The sequence below is a fragment of the Cricetulus griseus genome, chromosome 2 (assembly GCF_003668045.3).
Source record: "Cricetulus griseus strain 17A/GY chromosome 2, alternate assembly CriGri-PICRH-1.0, whole genome shotgun sequence".
Lineage (NCBI taxonomy): Eukaryota > Metazoa > Chordata > Mammalia > Rodentia > Cricetidae > Cricetulus > Cricetulus griseus.
This window is the reverse complement of record NC_048595.1, coordinates 277,351,350-277,372,934: the sequence shown is the minus strand read 5'-3', so window position 1 is coordinate 277,372,934 and position 21,585 is coordinate 277,351,350. Positions and strand designations below refer to the sequence as shown.

Here is a 21,585-nt window from a genome sequence, read left to right as displayed (position 1 = left end):
ATTGTTTGAACATTTGTTGCTAACCACTCTTGTGTTATGAACTACATAATCTTCTGAAATTACTCTAATTCTCTGAATGATGCTTCTGTGTGGAATACTTGAAACTTGGATGTTACTGTGTGTATGATACAGCTCAAAGCAAGCTATGTTTATAGGGACTTCTAATCATTTCAGCTAACTAGAAGGCTTATCATGTGTTTTCTAGTAGCCTTTAGCCAAAGTGGACTTTGGCAAATGGCTTCAGAAAATGACCCTTATGGTATAGAATTTTATTTTATCTGTGTGCATATGTATGTATCTCAGGTGTTCCTCTGTGACTCTTCACACTTGTTTAGGATGGTCTTTTATTAGATTTGGAGCTTGCTGATTTATCTAGACTGACTGGCCTGCCAGCCCCAGGGATCCTCCTGGTCTTCCTTTTCCAGGTGCTAGGATTTAACCATTGTGTATGTTGCTTCTTACTTTGGTGCTGTGAATCCAATCTAAGGTCCTAGATTGCACAAGTACTTTACTGGCTGAGCCATCTCCACAGTCCCATATTACTTACCTTCCGTCTGTAATCTGAACTGAACTGATGAATCATATGTCATCATACAGAAGCTTATCCCTATGGTATGGAGTAGTGAAGGGGATGTATTCATTCAAGATATCTCTTCCTTCTCTGCATTCTTGAACTACCCATACATCTCAGGGTGGCTCATAGTGAGCTCCTACTTCCTACTAATGAGAACAACTATTTGGGTAATGGCTTATTGAGTATGACATTCAGCACTGACTGTGATAACAAATAAAAGCAGTTGTATCTTAACTGAAATGCAGCTGTTAGTGGCTATTTTCATAAGGAAATGTATGACTGATTTCTGTGTTTATTTCATATTTTTCTTTGATTAGGCAGCGGAAATGGCCCAGCGTTTGAGCGGGATTAATCGATGGTGCATCAGTGGCACTCCAGTTCAGAGAGGATTGGAGGGTAATACAGGCTTTCCACAGTCACCGTACTTGAACAGCATACTTATTTTGGAGACAAATACTGCTATCCTTACTTTGTGTCAAAATCTTTATTTAAGTATATGTGTACTTAAAGCTTGCTCCTGATAGTTTAAAGCATTTATCTTTATGAATTGAATTTGTGTGAAATCTTCAGATATGTCAGGACAGATACATAATGAGTATTCCCATTGGTTAAAATTGGCCAATATTGTACCCATTCTAGAGTATAATTACAGGTCTCAAGTCAATCTGAATTCCAAAGAAGAAAATTTAAAACCTGAGAAGAAAGGAAAACACTAGGGAGACAAAATTGAATTTTATAGTAAGGGATACTGAAGAAAGTGATGGCCAATTTGAGATCCGCAACCCTGTTAAGTGAACAGGAGAGGAAAAGATTCTCTGTAATAGAGGAACCAGACAGTTGAAGGTAATAGGGCATCAGGAGACCTCAAAAGAATATCACTGTGGCTAAAGTACAGAGAAATCATGCGCATGCTGAGACTCAATAGATAGGTATAGAGAAAGTGAAAACAGACATTTTAGACCGTAATCTATTTTTGTTATTCTCTTATGAAAAATTGAAAGCTATTAGAAGAATTTAGACACAATGATTTATCTTGTAGATAAGTTTATATTTCAAAAGATCCCTCATTGTAATTGGGAAATGTTATAGCAGAAAACAAAGCATATACTAGGATATCAGCTGATTGTATTCCAAAGATTGATGGAAGGAGGCAATGCAAACACTATGAATCTCAGCTAGGGTTATCTTAAACAAATAGAAAGAGTACATGAGGATAATTAACAAAGGGTAGTATGTTGACACATTTCTAACATTTCTCTAAATAATTCTAAAGAAAAAGCATCTTGGGTAAGAAGATTGTTAATTTGTCTTGGGCAGATAAAATTTGAGGGTTTTAAGACCTCAGTGAAGTAGACCATAAACAGTTGAATTGATATGATCTGAATATAAATCATTTTATATTAGTGCAGATAAGCATGTTACTAATTCCTGTGTGCTATCAGAGTCAAGTACTGAATGATGTTATAGGTAGTTGTAGTTTTTACATTTTTATTAGTTACTCTAGAGTCTTATCCAATTCATCTTGATGGTATTCGCCTGCCTCCCTGAATTCTTCCCCAGCTCTCTCACCAGAACAATTTGTGCTACCCAAATATTTTGGGGTGTGTGGTCCTTCACTAGAGAGTGGTTAACTTACCAGGGGCTGAACTCTTAAAGAAAACTCTCCCTTTCCCAACAGCTAACAGTTCCCAGTAGCTCCAGGGTTAAGGGCGGGACTGTGTTCCCAATGTCTCTCTCCATGTTGGGACTTCATCTAGTTTGGAATCATGGAACGTTAAAAATAATTCTTACTCCTTTTGAAGAGAACATACACATATTTTTTCCAACTAATGATGCACAAAAGTCTAAAGAAAATTACACTCTGAAGAAATGTCTTAGTGGTTAAGAGTACTAAGTAAGTTTTGTGAGCAATTCACTATTGTCTTAGGCTAGGCCCCTAGAAATGGAATTAATAGATCAATAGGAACATTAGGTTAGAGCATATTCTCCATATCGAATGAGATTACCTCATTTTTTTTCCCTATTTTTCTTATTTGACAGTCTTACTTTGATGCATGCATCTTAACTAATCAAATCTGCTGAAGACATTTTTACTGCCAGGCTTTTGGGTTAAGTGCAAGCTTTGTGTAGTAGTAGTTACATTTTAAGTATCTCAGCAATTAGAGCAGAATCTAGAGTACAGTAGATTGTTAGACGTGTAAAATGATCTGGAATTAATTGTTCAGATTCAAGAAATTACAAGATATTACTTCATGACAGGTTCTGTGTGTGCTTTTGGGGTTTGTGGGTGATCTTATGCAGAAGAGCAGTGAAGAAATCTTATGCAGAAGAGCAGTGAAGAAATAGAGGAAAAATTATCCCTGGTATCCTGTGTTTTTTTTTGTTTTTGTTTTTGTTTTTCCTTTGCAGATCTTTTTGGCCTGGTGGTCTTTCTTGGGATTGAGCCTTACTGTGTCAAACACTGGTGGATTCGACTTCTCTATCGCCCATACTGCAAGAAGAATCCTCAGCATCTCTACAGTTTTATTGCCAAGATACTGTGGAGGTCTGCAAAGAAAGATGTCATTGACCAAGTCAGTGTGCTAACCTGATACTGAGGATGTTACAAGGGGAAAAGGCTGGGATCAAAAGTTAAAACTTCAGGTCAAATTGTTCTGTTTCCAACTTCCCATTATAGATCCAGATTCCACCTCAGACTGAAGAAATGCACTGGCTCCACTTTTCCCCCGTGGAGAGACATTTCTATCACCGCCAGCATGAGGTGTGCTGCCAGGATGCTGTGGTAAAGCTCAGGAAGATCTCTGACTGGGCCCTGAAACTGAGCAGCTTGGACAGAAGAACTGTCACCTCCATCCTGTATCCTCTGCTTCGGCTCAGGCAGGCCTGTTGCCATCCACAGGCTGTTCGTGGGGAGTTCTTACCACTCCAGAAGAGGTTTTACCATCAGTTTCCTTCTGTGGGGTTTATGTTGCAATAGTAGGCTGCATTTAAACACTTTTGAGTCTATATTATTCAGGGACATTTGGCTAAGTATCGGGCTTTTTTTTTTTCTTTAGTTTCATGGTTGTTTTCTATGGAGCCTCATTTATGAAAATGTCATAACAAAAGATTTTCTCATGTTTTTGAACATTTCTTTTAAAATTTGAATAATTACAACAGGTTTTTGTGGTTGCAATTTTGGTTTAGAGAGGTTTTTGGTTTTGGTTTTGGGGTTTTTTTGCCTGTACTTCTCTCCATCCTACCCCCAGCCCTGCCTCAGCCCTGTGTGCTCGATCTTTAAGACAGGGTTTCTTTCTGTAACCTTGGCTGTCCCAGAACTTGCTGGTCTCAAACTCAGGGATTCTCTAGTCTCTGCCTCCCAAGTACTTAAAGGCATGGCCCACCACACCTGGTGAAATTTTTTGTTCTTAATATACTTCTAGTTTCCCATGTGAGGGAGCAGCTTGATCAGTAAGTATTTTCTTTATAATAGTGCTACTTATATCCTTGGATATGTCTCATTGTTCCAGAATCCTTTTTGTGTACTGGACTGCACCTAAAAATCTGGCCTGTTTTTAGTACCTGGTATTTTAAGAAACCTTTTTTCCTTTTCATTTTTAATTTAAATTAGAAACAATCTTATTTTATATATCAATCTCAGTCCCCTCTCCCTTCCATCCTCCCCTACTCTCCACCTGCCCCCATCCAATCCCTCTTCTGCTCCACAGAAAGGGTGAGGCCTTCCATGGGGAATTATCAAAGTCTGTCACATTATTTGGGGCAGCACCTAGGCCCTCCCCAGTGTGTCTAGGCTGAGAGAGTATCCCTCTATGGGGAATGGGCTCCCAATGTCCATTCATACACTAGGGATAAATACTGTTCCACTACCAGAGGCCCCATAGATTGCCCAGGCCGCCTAATGAACACCCACATTCAGAGGGCCTGGTTCTGTCCTATGCTGGTTTCCCAGCTGTCAGTTTGGGGTCCATGAGCTCCCCCTTTTTCAGGTCAGCTATTTCTGTGGGCTTCCCCAGTCTGGTCTTGACCCCTTTGCTCATCACTCCTCCCTTTCTGCAACTGGATTCCAGGATTTCAGCTCAGTGCTTAGCTGTGGGTGTCTGCTTCTGCTTCCATTAGCTACTGGATAAAGGCTTTAGGATGGCATATAAGGTAGTCATCAATCTCATTATCGGAGAAGGGCATTTAGGATAGCTTCTTCACTATTGCTTAGAATCTTAGTTGGAGGTCATCCTTGTAGATCTCTGGACATTTCCCTATTGCCAGATTTCTTTTTAAACCTATAATGGCTCCCTCTATTAAGGTATCTCTTTTCTCGCTCTCCTCTATTCCTCCCCCGACTCAATCTTCCTGGTCTTTCATGTCTTCTTCCCCCTTCCTTTTCTCCCCTTCACTTTCTTCTAACTCTCTCTCCCCTCCCCCCATGCTCCCGATTTGCTCAGGAGATCTTGTCCCTTTCCCCTTCTCTGGGGGACCACGTATGTCTCTCTTAGAGTCCTCCTTGTGTCCTAGCTTCTCTGGGGATGTGGGTTGTAGGCTGGTAATCCTTTGCTCTATGTCTAATATCCATATATGAGGGAGTACAAACTATGTTTGTCTTTTTGTGTCTGGGTTACCTCACTCAGGATGGATTTTTCAAGTTCCATCCATTTGCCTATGAATTTCAAGATTCCATTGTTTTTGTTTTGTTTTGGTTTGGTTTTTGGTTTTTTTTCTGCTGAGTAGTACTCCATTGTGTAAATGTAGCACATTTTCTTTATCTGTTCTTCAGTTGAGGGGTATCTAGGTTGCTTCCAGGTTCTGGCTATTACAGATAATACTGCTATGAACATAGTTGAACAGATGTCCTTGTTGTATGAATGTGCATCTTTTGGGTATATGCCTAAGAGTGGAATTGCTGGATCTTGAGGTGGACTGATTGGCATTTTCCTGAGAAACCACCATACTGATTTCCAAAGTGGCTGTACAAGTCGGCACTCCCACCAGCAGTGGAGGAATGTTTCCCTTTCTCCACATCCTCTCCAGCACAAACTGTCATTGGTGTTTTTGATTTTAGCCATTCTGACAGGGGCAAGATGGTATCTCAGAGTTGTTTTGATTTGCATTTCCCTGGTGGCTAAGGATATTGATCACTTTCTTAAGTGTCTTTCAGGCATTTTAGATTCCTCTATTGAGAATTCTCTAGTTCTGTACCACACCTTTTTTTTGTACCACACTTTTTAATTAAATTGTTTGGTGTTTTGGTGACTAGCTAGTTTCTTGAGTTCTTTGCATATTTTGGAAATCAGCCCACTGTCAGATGTGGAGTTGTTGAAGATCTTTTCCCATTTTGTGGGTTGCTGTTTTGTCTTGTTGACTGTGTCTTTTGCCTTATAGAAGCTTCTCAGTTTCTGGAGGTCCCATTTGTTAATTGTTGATCTCAGTGTCTGTGCTACTGGTGTTATTTCAGGAAGCAGTCTCCTGTGCCAATTTGTTCAAGGGTACCTCTCACTTTCTCTTCTAAGAGGTTCAGTGTGGCTGGATTTCTGTTGAAGTTTTCGATCCATTTGGGCGTGTGATAGATACGGATCTGTCTGCAGTCTTCTACATTCCAGCATTCAGTTATGCCAGCACCATTTGTTGAAGATGCTTTCTTTTTTCCTTTGTAAAATTTTAGCTTCTTTGTCAAAAATTAGGTGTTCGTAGATATGTGGGTCCATATCAAGATTTTCAGTTCAATTCCATTGGTCTACCTGTCTGTTTTTGTGCCAATACCATGTTGTTTTCAGGACTTACAGCTCTATAACAGAGCTTGAAGTCAGGGATGGTGATGCCTCTGGAAGTTCCTTTAGTGTACAGTGTTGTTTTGGCTATCCAGGGTTTTTTGGTTTTCCATATAAAGTTGAGCATTGTTCTTTCAAGGTCTGTGAAGAATTGTACTGGTATTTTGATGGAGATTGCATTGAAACTATAGATTGCTTTTGGCAAAATTGCCATTTTACTATGTTGATCCTACCTATCCAAGATCATGGAAGATCTTTCCATTTTCTGGTGTCTTTGTAAGAAACTCTTTTAGCTGTAAAGAGGATTATATTTGGGGCTTAGTTTTAAGTGGATTATAGACAGCAAGAAATAGCAAAGATGATAATAACATATAATATAAGCTGAACTGATAAAAGTTTTAAGAATTACAGATTGGCCTATTATATGACCCATGGGGAGATTTTGTAAGCATTGACTCATGGCTTTCAAGATGACTTGCATCCATGTTCCCAGGCCATAGTCAATTTATATTTGGCTCAGAATAAACTGTTTTTTTATTTAAAAAAAAAAAGAATTACAGATTGCTATGGAAACAATTTCTATTGAAATGGTAGTTTATGACATCCCCCTAAAAGAGATGACATTTGACTGGACCATTGGAACATCTCTTTTTATTTTATAAACTAAAAATTAAATTAACATTAAAGCATAAATTTAATTAATTTGTACTGGTGGCATTGATTCAGACCCAGTCTTAAATTCTGATCCCTGTACTATTTCAAATGGATCATATTGTACTTTGTACTTATGATTTTTCTAGTTCCTTTCTCCCTTGAATAAAGTGTGAAAACTTGAAGGGAGATCAGATAGGACAGTATTAATTATTAGTAAGAATAAAGTAAAAGCAGTAACTGTAAAACTGAAGGTGAAGGGACTGAAGATGGTTCAGCAGTTCAGAGCTTTTGCTACTCTTCCAAAGACCTGAGTGTGGTTCCTATTACCCAAGTCAGGTGGCTTACAACAGCCTGTCACTCCAGTTTCAGGTGGCCCTATTCTGGTCTTAGTGGACACACACTCACACACATTCACAAGCCAAAAAAATTTTTTTTGATGAAAACTGCTGAAGATTTTGTGCAAACACTGTTAAGAATCCAGTACTCTTCACCGAGTGCAGTCTGACTCTCCTGCTGTGATAATACATGGAAGTTTCATTCTAGTTTTGAATGCTGTCTCTTCTTTTAGCACCATGACAATGGAAGAGCTGCTGACGTCCTTACAGAAGAAATGTGGAACGGAATGTGAAGAGGCTCACCGGCAACTAGTTTGTGCCCTAAACGGCTTAGCAGGCATCCATATCATTAAAGGTAGAAGGTGATTGCTTTATTATATCTGATTCTTCCATTGCTTTTTGAGGAAGGTTAATTACATAGTGATTATCTCACACTTTTGAGATGAATTAGATGGATTGGATTACACAGAGAATACATATGCAGAACATGTAAAGAACAGTCAGGGTACATGAACATTAAGCACACATCTTCACTTATGGAAGTTATAAAATTTTAGGAAATTACAGTATGAAAAAAGATTTTGTCATAATTATCTTAGTCTTTTATAGTGAATAATCAATCAGAACATTTAGAAATAGAAAAACAATTAAATTTTAACACATTCTTGGAAGTATTGCTCATTGATTTTTTTTTAAATAATGATACTATAAACTCATTTTTTTCATATCATGGTATATTCCAAGAATGATGTGGAAAGGAAGATATGCAAAATAAAATCTCAAGTCTTGCATATACAACTAAAACCAGTTTCCAAATAAATACAACAAAAAATGATAGGCCTGTTACAGGAATAGGCAAATCTGTAATTGTAGTTGGACGTGTCAGTACCCCCTCAATTACAGAGCAAGCAGATAACGCTGTGTCACCACTTAATCACTAGAACAGAGACTTGACTGAAGTGACCTGGGAAGCACTTACTGAACACTGCATCCAGCCACAGAAGAATAAATAAACAAGACTTGCAATGCTTTTTTTATTGCACCAGTGGAATTGAATTCGCTCTCAAGGGCTGGTGAGGGACCTCAGTGGGTATCTACTGCCAAATTTGACGACCTGAGTTCAATTCCTGGAACCCACATTTTGGAAGAAGAGAACCCACAAGTTGTCCTTTACCTCCAAGTGTGCACTATGGCATGCATCACCTCCTAACTCATAAATGAATAATTAAAAAAATACATATAAGTAAAAAAAAATAACTAGAAATACTTCAGCTGTTTTGGGGGGGAGTAACACTCGATTATAAAGAGAAGTGTTCAGAAGTGAATGAGAACAAAATATCAAGATTTGTAAGGTATAAGGTGCAGCACATCAGTAAATTAAAGGAAATTTGAAGCACACAATAAGAAAAAAATGTATTTATAGTTGTTCTGTCACAGTAGGGTACATGAACATTAAGCACACATCTTCACTTGTGATAATTTATACCTTAAACTTTCCCATCGGAATATGTGCTTCAAAAGAAACTGTGTACATAGGGCTCAGTACTGTACACAGTCAAGCATTCACTGGGGCTGTCTTGCTTGGTATATAGCCCCTGCTGGTGAGAGGAGATCTGCTTCATAGTGTTAGAGATAGGGAGCCATCTCATGATGAATAGCCTTTCCTTCAGTCCTCCACAAGTAATCCTCTTTTGCACCATCAGGTACCATAATGGTTACTAACATACTGGTGGTCTGCTTTGGTGCATGGTCATTGAGAGATTTTACAGTTGTTCTCATTTACATGGAAACAATTTAAAACATTTAAAAAGGGGCTGGAATGGTAGTTCAGTAAAGCTTGCCTTGCAAACATGAATAGCTGAGTTTGTGACCCTCTTAGGGCACATGTTTAAAAGAACCAGTCTGGGGTGTTGGCACATTCTTGTAATCCAGCACTGGAGAGACAGATAGGCCTTCCAGCCTAGTTACTGGAGAACAGGTCTGTGAAGAAACCCTCTCTTCAAAGTTAAAGGAGATAGGACCTGAGCAACAGCAGCAACTCCATATTGCCCTTTGGTCTCCACACACATTTGCACACACATGCACAGGCATCCCACACACACGTGTACCTAGACATACACATATACCAAAAGAAAATAATTTGTCCAGAGAAACATGTACTTTCTGTGGAGCACAAAATAGTGTTCTAGACTCCTAATTAGCCTGCTTTATCCATTCTTCAGCATGGCAGAACCATACTAGAAAGTGTCTCTTCCTTTCCCAGGTGCTTGGGAAAACTAGTCTCACAAGATGGGTAGAAGTAGCTCTAAAAGGGCAGTTCAACATCTGGTTTCTCCTCTGCAATTGTAACTAAACTGGCCTCTGATGCTTGGAACATGCATGTTACAGTCCTTTAGATCACAGTACAGAGCAGCCCTTGCTTTGCTGCCCCACGAAAGTGTCATTCTTAGTATGAAGCAGGGAAACATTGAAAACTTGGGAACAAGAGCTTCCTCATGTTATGGATTATAGTATGAAGTTAAATCAGATTCTTAATAATTTCACCTTGTTTACAATATAAATTTATTATCAATAAATAATAATAGGACAAAAATATGGGTTATATCTGATAAATTTTCCAAATATGGCACCTACAACTTTAAGGAAGTCTTTACTTTGGAACATTGCTATAGCGGCCATTTTAACTAACAGTATTTATGAATTTATATTTTTTCTATTTTTTTAACCACCATAGCATCATTTTACTAAGCACATCCTAACTGTAGTAGTCCAGGAATCAGTCTAAACTCTAAAAATATCTGGGGCTTACAGTCCATAAAGACAAGACTAAATTGACACAAGCTCTGGTAAAGAATTTTTCCATTGAACTTTTGTTTTATTTAAACTTGGACAGAATTAAACAAAAATGGGGAAAAATGCCTATCATCTAATATCAGCTTTTTACAGTGCCAACTTAATCGAATAGAGTAATTCTGATCAGAATTTGTAGATTACTTGTCTATTACAATTGAAAAATATGTATACTTGTCCTTGAAAATGTGTGAGTAATGAATGCAATATTTAAAATACTTTAGGGTCATTGAACTCTAGCTAGCATCCTCTGAGAAATGGTCTTCCTCCAGCCCCTAAAATATGTCTCTGTATAATCCAAGCAGGCTTTGAATGTGGCTATGTGGCCTTGGCTAAGCTCAACTTTATATTCCTCTTTCCTCAGTCTCTTGAAGTAAGTTGGGGTTGCAGCTAGAAATGATCCTTTTCTTTTTTATTTCTTTTTCCCCTTAGAGAAAGGGTTCTCTGTGTAGCTTTGGCTGTCCTGGAACTCGATCTGTAGACCAGGCTGGCCTCAACCTACAGAGATCCACATGCCTCTGCCTACTGAGTGTTGGGAGTAAAGGTGTGCACTACCATGCCTGGCTCAAAATAATCTTTTTCTAAATACATTTTATATTATGTATAACAGTTTCATGTCTATACACTGTTTTATTCACATAATTGCTTGCTTGCTGATTACCCTATTACTCCATTTTGCTTAAGAAAACACATTCATTTGGGTTTAGGGTTTTTTTTGTTTTTTTTTTTCCTCAAGACTGTGCTAATACCTGACATGGTGCACATGCCTATTATCCCAGTACTTGGGAGTCAGAGGCAAGATACCTGCCACAAATTTGAGACCAGCCTAGCTTACATGGTGTTTTCTAGTTCTGGGTTATAGACATGTACCGCCCCACCTGGTTTTCTTCATTTTATGTTGCTATAACAAGTTTTGATGGTGAGTAGATTTCCCTCTTTCAACTTTTATCCTCTGTCCCTCTTTGATTGTTTCCTTTCCCTGCCCTGATGTTTGGATTGGGGCAAAACATCTCATCCACTCCTTCTCAAGCAGTCACTATGGCATGGGGAATGTGTATAAGCTCCTATATAACAGTCCAGTGCTGCTACCAGACAAGCTACACAGCTACTCTTTGCAGGTGGCTTTCACTGCATTCCTATTGTAGTTTCTTGTCTATAGGTTGAATTACAGTAGCTGATGCTGTTTAGACTCTCATTACCTAGAGATCAATAAAGATTGAACTTTTAAAGGAAATCTATACTTTCAAATTCTAGAAGTATATGCTTATATTATGGAAATGTGTGATGATTATTTAATGAATACTTTCAGATACTTGGTCAATAAAATACCCTGTGGAATAAAGGATTGATAATTACCTTAAAAAAAAAAACTGGAATAATCATAATACAAGGTCAGATTGTTTAACCTACAAAAATAATGAGTTACAGGGTTGGGAATGTTAGCATGGTGGTAGGGCAGTTGTCCAGTATGTGAAAAACCCTGAGTGTATTCCCCAGCACTGAAAAATCAATAATAATAGCCATAATAAGAATTAGAATTATTCTTTTTTTGATGCAGCATTTTAGATTAAAGTAACTGAATAACACTGGCAGTGATGTGACTTGTGTCCTTTCGTTGCATTGTAACTCCTCAGGTGAGTATGCCTCGGCAGCAGAGCTGTACAGAGAAGTATTACGCTCCTCTGAGGAGCACAAAGGAAAACTCAAAACGGATTCACTTCAAGTAAGTACAGCCTGAAAAGTATCAAGTAAGCATTCAAATTATTTTAAACAATGACTTTTCAAAATGTTATAATAAAGGGTAACAGTGAACTGAGTCATAATTACTAGAGATGAAAGCTGGGATTCCTTTTAATATGTCCCTGGAATGATTTGTATATATGATAAAGTTTGAGAATCATCATTATTCTCTCTATGTAAGTTAAACAATCTGACTTGTATTATTATTCCATAGTTTTAATTATTCTTAATTTAGAGAGCAAGCTAATTTTATAATTTTCCATATGAACAACAACATGCTTGTACAAATAGTTTTCATCAAAAAGAAAAGAAAATGAGCTAAACTAAGGTAGTGGAACTAAGTAAAATTAATATGACCGTTGGTCTGAGTTCAACTTTTAGAGGTATTTTAGGAGGATTTGCATATTTCGATTATAACACTAACTGCTCTTTCCCAGCAAATCATAGATAAGATTCTAGCTAAGTGAGAAGTAAAGACACATTGATAAATCTTGGCAAGCTTGGGCTTGATACCTAGATAAGCTTTGTCATTCACAATAAAGATTTTAGAACTTGCATATTCATGTGATACAGTGGACATTTGGAAAAGTGTATAAGAGGGGGCAGGATTGGGGCAAAGGTCAACTGCAGGTGTACTTGTATTCTGTAAAGAATAACAAGGCAGGACATGGACCTTAAGCATGCATGTACCTCATGGGAAAAGATGTGCTGTTCTTCAAGAAATAAAGATAGAAGGCAAGAAAACAGCTTAGTTTCCAAATTTCTTAATTCAAAATCAAAGGATAAGCAATCAGCTTGGTTCTTGCTTTTCATTAGTTTGTATGTCTGCTGACTGGCAAAGTATTGCTCACTGAGTCCTTATTCAGGCCAGTCAGGTCAGCAATGCTGTTCTGGGATAAAATACTACATGTATCTTCCCTTTTAACTACTTGTTCAAAAACTAATAGATCATTTTCCACAAGCACACACAGAGAAAATGAAACATGTATCTCTAGTATCATTTGCACCTTTTTGCTATTAAATCTACTAGTATTAAGTGTGTGGTTTAAGGAGTCATGTTGAAAAGACCTAAGGTATTTGAGGTCATATAGACTACTCAGAGACTTATACTGTAGCTAGTAATCTATTCCCAGATAAAGTGAACCCTGAAAGTCTCATATCACTGGCAACAAATAATATTACCAGAACTCTGTCCTAATCATCTTGTAGTCCTAGCTGTCTCCCAAGATAGAATATTAATTTAGCAGTTAAACTACTGTGATCTTACTTAATTTCTGCTCATTGCCTTTAATCTCTAACCAATGCTGATTCAGTATCAAAGTGGGAAGCAAATTATATATAATACAGAAATCCTTCTTCCTCAAATCTCTTCAACTCCAACTTTTCCCTTTTGATTTTTCAAGCTCAGTGTGTTGATTTTTCAAGCTCAGTGTGTTCAGATAACAACTGTTTTCATTATCTTTGTTTTTGTCATAATACTGTTGGACTCATTCAGACTCATTTTCTAGAAAAAGAATCAAGTTAGTACAGTTAATCTTTCTACAATATTGCGCCATCTTGAGATTCCTGCATTTCCTTGTGTAGACTATTGCATGTATAATAGAAAAGTGTACCTATTTACTCTATACTCTGCTCAGTACATAGCCATAACTGCAGGAAAATATTTCTTTAATTGGAGAAAATTCATGTCATTATGATTTAAAACCTTTTTGCTGTTCACTTTCCTCTGAGGCGGGGCAGAGGGGGGGAGGCACTCAAACATTTTCAGAAGAAAAGTATTTGCCAATAGAAACTTCAAATTCATGCTCAGTGTGCCCTACAGTAGATGCTGTGGTATCCACTGCATTGCATCGTAGCTTCACCTTTTATGTGTTTATAGAGACTTCATGCTACACATAACTTGATGGAACTGTTGGCAGCCAAACACCAGGGGATACCTCCCACCTTAAGAGATGGCAGACTTGAAGAAGAGGTAATTGTTATTCTTTTCATTCTATTTATAAAAGTTTACTTTTTCAATCATTACACTTCATTTAGTTGTTAATTCTAAATGTATAACATTTAAATAAATGTAGCCAGCCCTGTTTTCCTGTTGTTTTGATGTTCCAAACTTTGCAGTGGTGGCTTAGAGTGGCAGAGAATATTGGACTCCATATTATTTTGTTTGTCTGGTGGTCTGTTTACCAATGTTACATGGCTTGTATATATTGCACTAAAGATTAACAAATGAAAAGAAGATTCTGATTTCATGGTAGGACTATAAAGAGTGTCATTCAGTAAACAGCAAAGTTACAGACATTCTTCCTTTCTATGTTTTTATTTAAGAGAGCACAGGAACTCAAATTTTCAGCTGCATTTTTCTCTGCAACAGTGGTTCTCAAGCTTCCTAATGCTGCTACCCTTTAATACAGTTCCTCATGTTGTGGTGACCCCTAATCATAAAATTATTTTCATTACTACTTCATAACTAAATTTGCAACTGTTAGGAATTGTAATGTAAATATTTGTTTTCTGATGATGTTAGGCAACCCCTATGAAAAGGTACTTTGACATTCCCCCCAATGGGTCATGGCCCACAGGTTGAGAACCACTGCTCTAAGAGGTTCCTTTTACTGAAAGGAATGATATGATGTTATTTTATTAAAAAGTCTTAATAATTTGCTGTACTAATTCTCCCAAGAACTTTCGCCTTTTTTTAAGATCAAAGAGGAAGAACTTGACTAAAATCAAGAGTAGATATAGTTGAAATATATTGAACCTCAAAGTAGAGTTTTTATTGGAATCAGCAAGATAGAAAATAGGGATTTTACAAGTACATTTACCCCCTTATATTTGTTAAAATGAGGAGTTTTTATTGACAAAAATTGCATGGATTTATAGTATACAAAATGATGTTTTGATGTATACAGATATTGTGGAGTGGCTAGCTCAACATAAATAATCTATCCCCATTACCTCATATACTTAATTTTTTTTTAAGATTTTATTTATTGTGTATACAACATTCTACTTCCACGTATATCTGCACACCAGAAGAGGGCACCAGATCTCATAACAGATGGTTGTGAGCCACCATGTGGTTGCTGGGAATTGAACTCAGGACCTCTGGAAGAGCAGTCGGTGCTCTTAACCTCTGAGCCATCTCTCCAGCCCCCATATACTTAATTTTTTTTTTTTGGTTTTTCGAGACAGGGTTTGGAGCCTGTCTGGAACTAGCTCTTGTAGACCAGGCTGGTCTCGAACTCATAGAGATCTGCCTGCCTCTGCCTCCCGAGTGCTGGGATTAAAGGCGTACTCCACCACCACCTGGCAACTTAATTTTTAAAATGAAAATATTTAAAATCTACTCTTGGTAGGATAGCGTGGCTATAATCATTGTTGTATAGTCCTTTGACCAGTATTCCCTCAATCTTCAGCCCCTAGCAACCACCATTCTCTCCATCTGTATGAGTTTTACTTTTTAAATTCCACATCAAAGTGAGGTCATGCAGCATTTATCTTTCAGTGGATCAGTTGTTTTATTTAGTATATTGTCCTCTATGTTTATGTTACAAATAACAGGAAATTTTTATTTTTTGAAAGCTTAAAAATATACCATTTTGTGTGTGTATCTGTGTGTATCACTTTTGTTTCTTTTCATCTGTGTATCTATGTAGTGTGTGTATATGAATGCATGCTCTCATTTGTGGGCACATGTGTGTGCATGAATACAGAGGCCCAAGATTGATGTGAGGAGTTATTCTTGACTGCTCTTCTGCCTTGTTCTTTGAGACAAAGTCACTCCATCAAACCAAGAGATTACTAATAGAGGTGGTAGTGCCAGCCATCTTGCGCAGGAGATCCCTCCTCTGCACTTTCCAAGGCTGGAAATAAAGGCAAGCTGCCATGCTCATCTGGCATGTATGTGGGTTCTGGGGCTCTGAGCTATGGTCTTCTTGCATGTAACTACTGAGCCATCTCCCTAGCTTCATACACCCTATATGTTTTTGAATTATTTGATCACTATTCTTTTAAAAAGGTGGAAGAGGAGTAAGAATAATTTTATTCCTAGTAGTTTAGTCCTCTAGGTCTATCATAACAAAATACTACTGGCTGGAAGCTTAAAGAATCAATAGTTCTTACAGTTCTAGAGTTTGAAGTCCAAAATCAAGGTGTATTCCCTCAAACCTATGAGTTTTAATTTCTCCTGCAGTTCCTCTCCTTGATCTAGATACTGTTGTTTTCTTACATAGCCTTTGTTTCATGCTTGTACATCCCTGGTGTTTGTTTTCTCATAAGGACTCTATTAGGGCACTACCCATATGGCCTTAGTTACCTTCTTACAGGTCCTATCTCCCAAGTGTAGTCACACTGAGGGTCAGGAATAATACATACAAATTTTATAAGAACAGGTTCAGTTTCTAACACCTTTGTTACTGTGACTCTCGATTTATTTTTAAACTACACCAGTTCTTAAGGCACTACAACAACTAAGTCAGAGAAGTAATCCTATAAGATATCCCTTGCCTCACTTGTGAAATAGTAATGTCTTTTTTTATCCTATAAGGGATAAATCTTTAAATCAAGTTTTTGTGGCTTAGACATACCAGTTTTGTTCTTTTTCATTGTGTATCTTAGGGAATTTCTAGAATGATTATATTTTATTTTTTACACTATGGAATTGTATGTTTATATCAAGGAACTTAAAATGTATGGAGTGACCACATTGATACTGAAACATCACAGTAAATTATGTTCAAGCCTTCAAGTAAAAGTTCATATTCACTTTGTATTTCAACGTAGGCCAAGCAGCTTAGAGAGCACTATATGAGCAAGTGTAACACAGAAGTTGCTGAAGCCCAGCAAGCTTTGCAGCCTGTGCAGCAGTCCATACGGGAGCTCCAAAGGAAGGTATCAGATGGGTGGGCTTCTTTCTTGTGCTTGTCTCCAGGTAACAGTTTGGATCTATTTTGTTTTGGGGAAATCTTGAATATTTTGTTCCCCCTTTGAATTCTGAGCACTTTGTTGAGTGCCTATATCAACACAGATGTCTTAGTTACTTTTCTGCAGTTTATCAAAACACTATGACCAAGGCAACTAATGAAAAAGAGTGTTTAATTGGGATTATGGTTTAAGAAGTTCAGGAGTCCATGATAGCAGAGCAAAGACATGGAGGCCAAATCAGCTGAGAGCTTACGTCTTGATCCACAAGACTAAGGCACAGACAAAGAGTTTACAGAAAATAGATCGACTCTTTTGAAACTCAGAGCCTTCCTCTTTGTGACACACCTCCTCCAATGAAGTACACCTCTTAATCCTTGACAAATACTTCTACCAACTGGGAACCAAGAATTTAAGCATTGTAATCTGTGGGGGCATTCTCATTTAAACCACCACAATAAGTTTACTTATAGTTAATAGTGTCTGTTTCTGGAGTGGACAGGTAGGTAGATGAATAGTTAAGGTTCGGTTTCATTTCTTTAAACTCTAGTTGATTCCTTTTAATGTTGGGTAAATAATAGTTTGTCCCTTGGAGAAAGTATAAAGACTTCTATAATCTCCTTTTGATCTCAGCTGTCTCTCCCCACATTTAGAATCACAGGTTTCGTGACACCAGAGCAGAATCTATGAGGAGACAACACAAAAACGTTGTCTTCTACTTAGAATTTTTTATCACTTCTTCCACGTAGTATACTTCCTAATTCATTAATTATTTAGTAGTTTAATTTTTATTCAATGGAATCCAGTTCAGTATTCATTGATTAGATCTCCTTTATACTTAAAAAAGACGGAGTTTTCTTTTTGATGTTTTGTTTTTTTGTTTTTTGGGTTTTTTTTTTTTTTTTTTTTTTGGTTTTTTGAGATAGGGTAGAATACTTTTTAATACAGCTTTGATACACAAGTTTTATATAAAGTCTCATCCAGAGTATTCGAAAAACAACTCTTCTGTTAGGAATACAATAGAGATATTTGCCAAATATATACAGAATTTGTGTGTCTTTCTGTGTGATGTAGACATATAGATACACTGTACATAGATTTATCTGTTAATCCTTTGAGAACAGAACTTACCGATATTTTTCACATCACCTTTCTCAGTGAATGCTAAATATATGTATCAACTGATCAATGTTGGCCTTTTTTCCAGATTCATTCTAATTCTCCTTGGTGGCTGAATGTAATCCACAGAGCATTGGAACTTTCCATTGATGAGGAACTTGTTCAGCGGGTGCGAAATGAAATAAGCAGTAACTACAAGCAACAAACTGACAAGCTGTCTATGTCAGAGAAGTAAGAAAACAGTACAAATCAGAATCACTGTACAATTACCAGTGTTTAGATCATTTAGTATCAGGAGGTGCAGTTCAGTGTCCCAATATGTACTTAGTTAGGAGCATGTAGATTTTGCACATTTCGTTGAGTATTTCAAACAAAAATATTAGATACTAAGTCTAAAACAGACTTTTTTTCCTTCTGTTAACCATTTGAAACGTTCTTCTTTTAGAGTCTGTTGAGGTCTGTTCTTGGTTGCTGTTGTTGTTTCATACTTACTCCTTTTGTTGGCTTGAGACAGAGTCTCTCCAAGTAACTCTGCCCTGAACTCATTATATAGACCAGGCTGCCCTCCACCTCCAAGATCCACCTGCCTCTGCCTGCCTGGCTTAATTACATGTTTATAATATATGTCCATTTTTCTTCTGAATTTTTTTTAGTCTGTAGTCTATACTCTCCAAATAGGTAAAGAATGTCAAAAGATGCATGTTAAAATTTAGTATGTATTAGTTCTGATCTTTGAAAGAAACTATGCTCTTTTTTAGTTCCCAAGAATAGAATCATCAAACTCTTTGATATCTTTTTGTAATAGGCAATGTATTTTATTAAACCTTGAGTACTGGTAGGTACTGTTGGGTACACTCTGAAAGGAAGTCTCAGCCGAGTGTGTGAATTTGACAGTTTCTTTAACACTGTGATCAACAAACATTTTCTGAAGAAACTGACTTGTTACTCTCTTGGTGTTATGTGCTGTGCTGGTGATGGGACTAAGGTTCCGTGACTGCAGAGGTCTTCAGTTCTTACTTACAACCCAGATGGAAGAGCTCAGTAAGTTCCAGAAGCTAGTGAGAGAGGCTGTGAAGAAGCTGGAGAGACCTCCATCCCGTGATGTGATTGAGTCTGCAACTGTCTGCCATCTGCGACCAGCCAGACTCCCGCTGAACTGGTGGGTGACGGTGTAGTCATGCAGGGTACAGCGTCTTCCAGGCAAGAAATAGTTATGCATAAGTTGAACCATTTTCTCTTAATTCAGACAGATGAAGAGATGTATTTTAAAAAATAAAGCAAGTCAAGGATTATACGCTTGACAACGATGTTGTCTTTTTTCTTACGTTTTCTATTTGTTAGAAAAATGAAATACAAAATGCTAAGCTGTTTTTGAGAAATTATCTTATTGCTGCTTGTATTCATGAATATTTCTCTGATTCTCTCTTTCAGCTGCGTCTTTTGTAAAGCTGATGAATTGTTCACAGAGTATGAATCAAAGCTATTTTCTAACACGTAAGTTCACTGATTATTACCCATGAAAAAAAAAAAAAAACATTTCAGAGATTTCAATGTCTGATCATGTATTTTCTGTTAGGACCTTTGTTATATTTTTCCTGTATTAAATCAATTTAGCCAGGCGTTGGTGGTGCATGCCTTTAATGCCAGCACTCGGGAAGCAGAGGCAGGAGAATCTCTGTGAATTGGAGACCAGCCTGGTCTACAAGAGCTAGTTCCAGGACAGGCTACAAAGCCACAGAAAAACCCTGTCTCAAAAAAAAACCAAAAAAAAAAAAAAAAAAAAAAAAGAAAAATCAATTTAATGACCATTTGGCATTTAAGATGCCCAGTTTTTCTTTAGAAGTTACCCCTAAATGATCATAAGGGACAATCTGTAATTAGTAAGATCCCAGGCACAATAGTCTGATGGATTTGAACTCAAATCCCTCTCCACTGACAAGAGCAAATTACCTCTCTGATCCTTATGACGTGAAGGTAACAACTTACCCTATATTTTTTTAAAATATTATTTAAGAAAATAGTCGCACTTGTTATTTTTCTTCATCAAAGACCCTATCCTACCTAGTACTGGGATTGCTGTACTTAGGGCATGTAGACAAGTTTATGTTCTTATTGTGGCCTGTGCTCTATTGCCACTTTACCTTCGTTTTTTAATGACTGATAATGGTGATGGCTCAGAATTCCCAGAATGTGATTTATAGAATGAGATTTAGAGATTTATTTATTTATTTGTTGTTGGGTGGTTTTTGTTTATTTTTGTTGTGTTATCCTGGATTGTGCTCATGAAACTCTAGGCAAACACTTACACCTGTAATCTTAACCTTTGAAAGTTGAAGGAAGGACAGTCAGGAGTTCAAGGCTAGCCTCTGCTTTGTAGTGAATTTAAGGCTAGTCTGAACTACATGAGACCCTGTCTCAAAAATATAAAACAAAACAGAAAAAAAGCACAAGACACTTTTCAGAATTGCTGTTATTTTTTCCAAAGATGTACAAGTATTACCTTATTGATGTGAAATTGCCATAGAGTTATTTGTCCCAATGGCATCCCTCTCTGTCAGTTACTCACTGGAAGCAGTTAGAATTGCTTGGTTCTGGTATCTTTTCAGAGTCAAAGGCCAGACTGCAATCTTTGAAGAAATGATAGAAGATGAAGAAGGACTTGTGGATGATAGAGTACCTACTACTACCCGGGGCCTGTGGGCGATAAGTGAGACAGAGCGATCTATGAAAGCAATATTGTCATTTGCAAGATCACATAGGTTCGATGCTGAATATGTAGATGAAGGAAGTGTTTCAATGGATCTCTTCGAGGCATGGAAGAAGGAATATAAGGTACAGTTATTATAATAATACTTGGCAACTTTTTATTAAATTACTAAACAAAATTTATTAAAATGATACTTGGAGCTAATTTTCATTAACCTTTGATTGTGTGTTTCATTCTATTATTAGCTGGATTTTTTTTTTAATTGACAATCTTTTTTTAATTATTTAGTGTGTATACAGTCTTCTGTCTACATGTATGCCTGTCTGCCAGAAGAGGGCACCAGATCCCATTATAGATTGAGAGCCACTATGTGGTTGCTGGGAATTGAACTCAGGACCTCTGAAAGAGCCACCACAGCTCTGAGCCATCTCTCCAGTCCCTATTAGCTGGATCTTAATAGGTGTTTTATGAAACTAGCATATGGCTTTACTTCATTTTTCCATGAGGACTAACAATCAAATATCAGTATCAACTTTGAATATTGGGGAAGATAGTAGATACTTTTCAAGCTAGAAATCTGGAAATCATTGCAATGGATACAGCATAAGTTGTTCTTTGGTTTCATACTTTACTGATTCCATTGCACTATATATGAGATGTGCTTCTAGGATTTTTTGATTATTAAATAAATTTTTATTTTAAATTTGTTATCTTTGACCTTCACATGTGAGATGGATAAGGAGAGACGAAGTATTTTTAAGTTATAATGTTATATTTACGTAAGTTATTATTACTGTAATTTTTTTGTTTGTTTTGTTTTTGTTTTTCATGACAGGGCTTCTCTGTGTAGCTTTGGAGCCTATCCTGGAACTAGCTCTTATAGACCAAGCTGGTCTCAAACTCACAGAGATCCACCTGTCTCTGTCT

General features: G+C 37.2%; 1 protein-coding gene across 3 annotated transcripts in view; it reads left to right on the top strand.

The window, feature by feature from the left end:
* Shprh (SNF2 histone linker PHD RING helicase) overlaps window positions 1–21,585 on the top strand; it is a 70,762-nt gene that overhangs the window by 21,434 nt on the left and 27,743 nt on the right. For all 3 annotated transcript variants that reach the window (XM_027402024.2, XM_027402023.2, XM_027402025.2), the window contains exons 11-21: window positions 892–970; window positions 2,984–3,147; window positions 3,252–3,508; window positions 7,556–7,677; window positions 11,807–11,895; window positions 13,792–13,884; window positions 16,695–16,802; window positions 18,040–18,182; window positions 18,937–19,110; window positions 19,383–19,445; window positions 20,558–20,783. In XM_027402024.2, coding sequence (XP_027257825.1) covers window positions 892–970; window positions 2,984–3,147; window positions 3,252–3,508; window positions 7,556–7,677; window positions 11,807–11,895; window positions 13,792–13,884; window positions 16,695–16,802; window positions 18,040–18,182; window positions 18,937–19,110; window positions 19,383–19,445; window positions 20,558–20,783 — 1,518 coding nt within the window. The remainder of the gene's footprint in view (window positions 1–891; window positions 971–2,983; window positions 3,148–3,251; window positions 3,509–7,555; window positions 7,678–11,806; window positions 11,896–13,791; window positions 13,885–16,694; window positions 16,803–18,039; window positions 18,183–18,936; window positions 19,111–19,382; window positions 19,446–20,557; window positions 20,784–21,585) is intronic.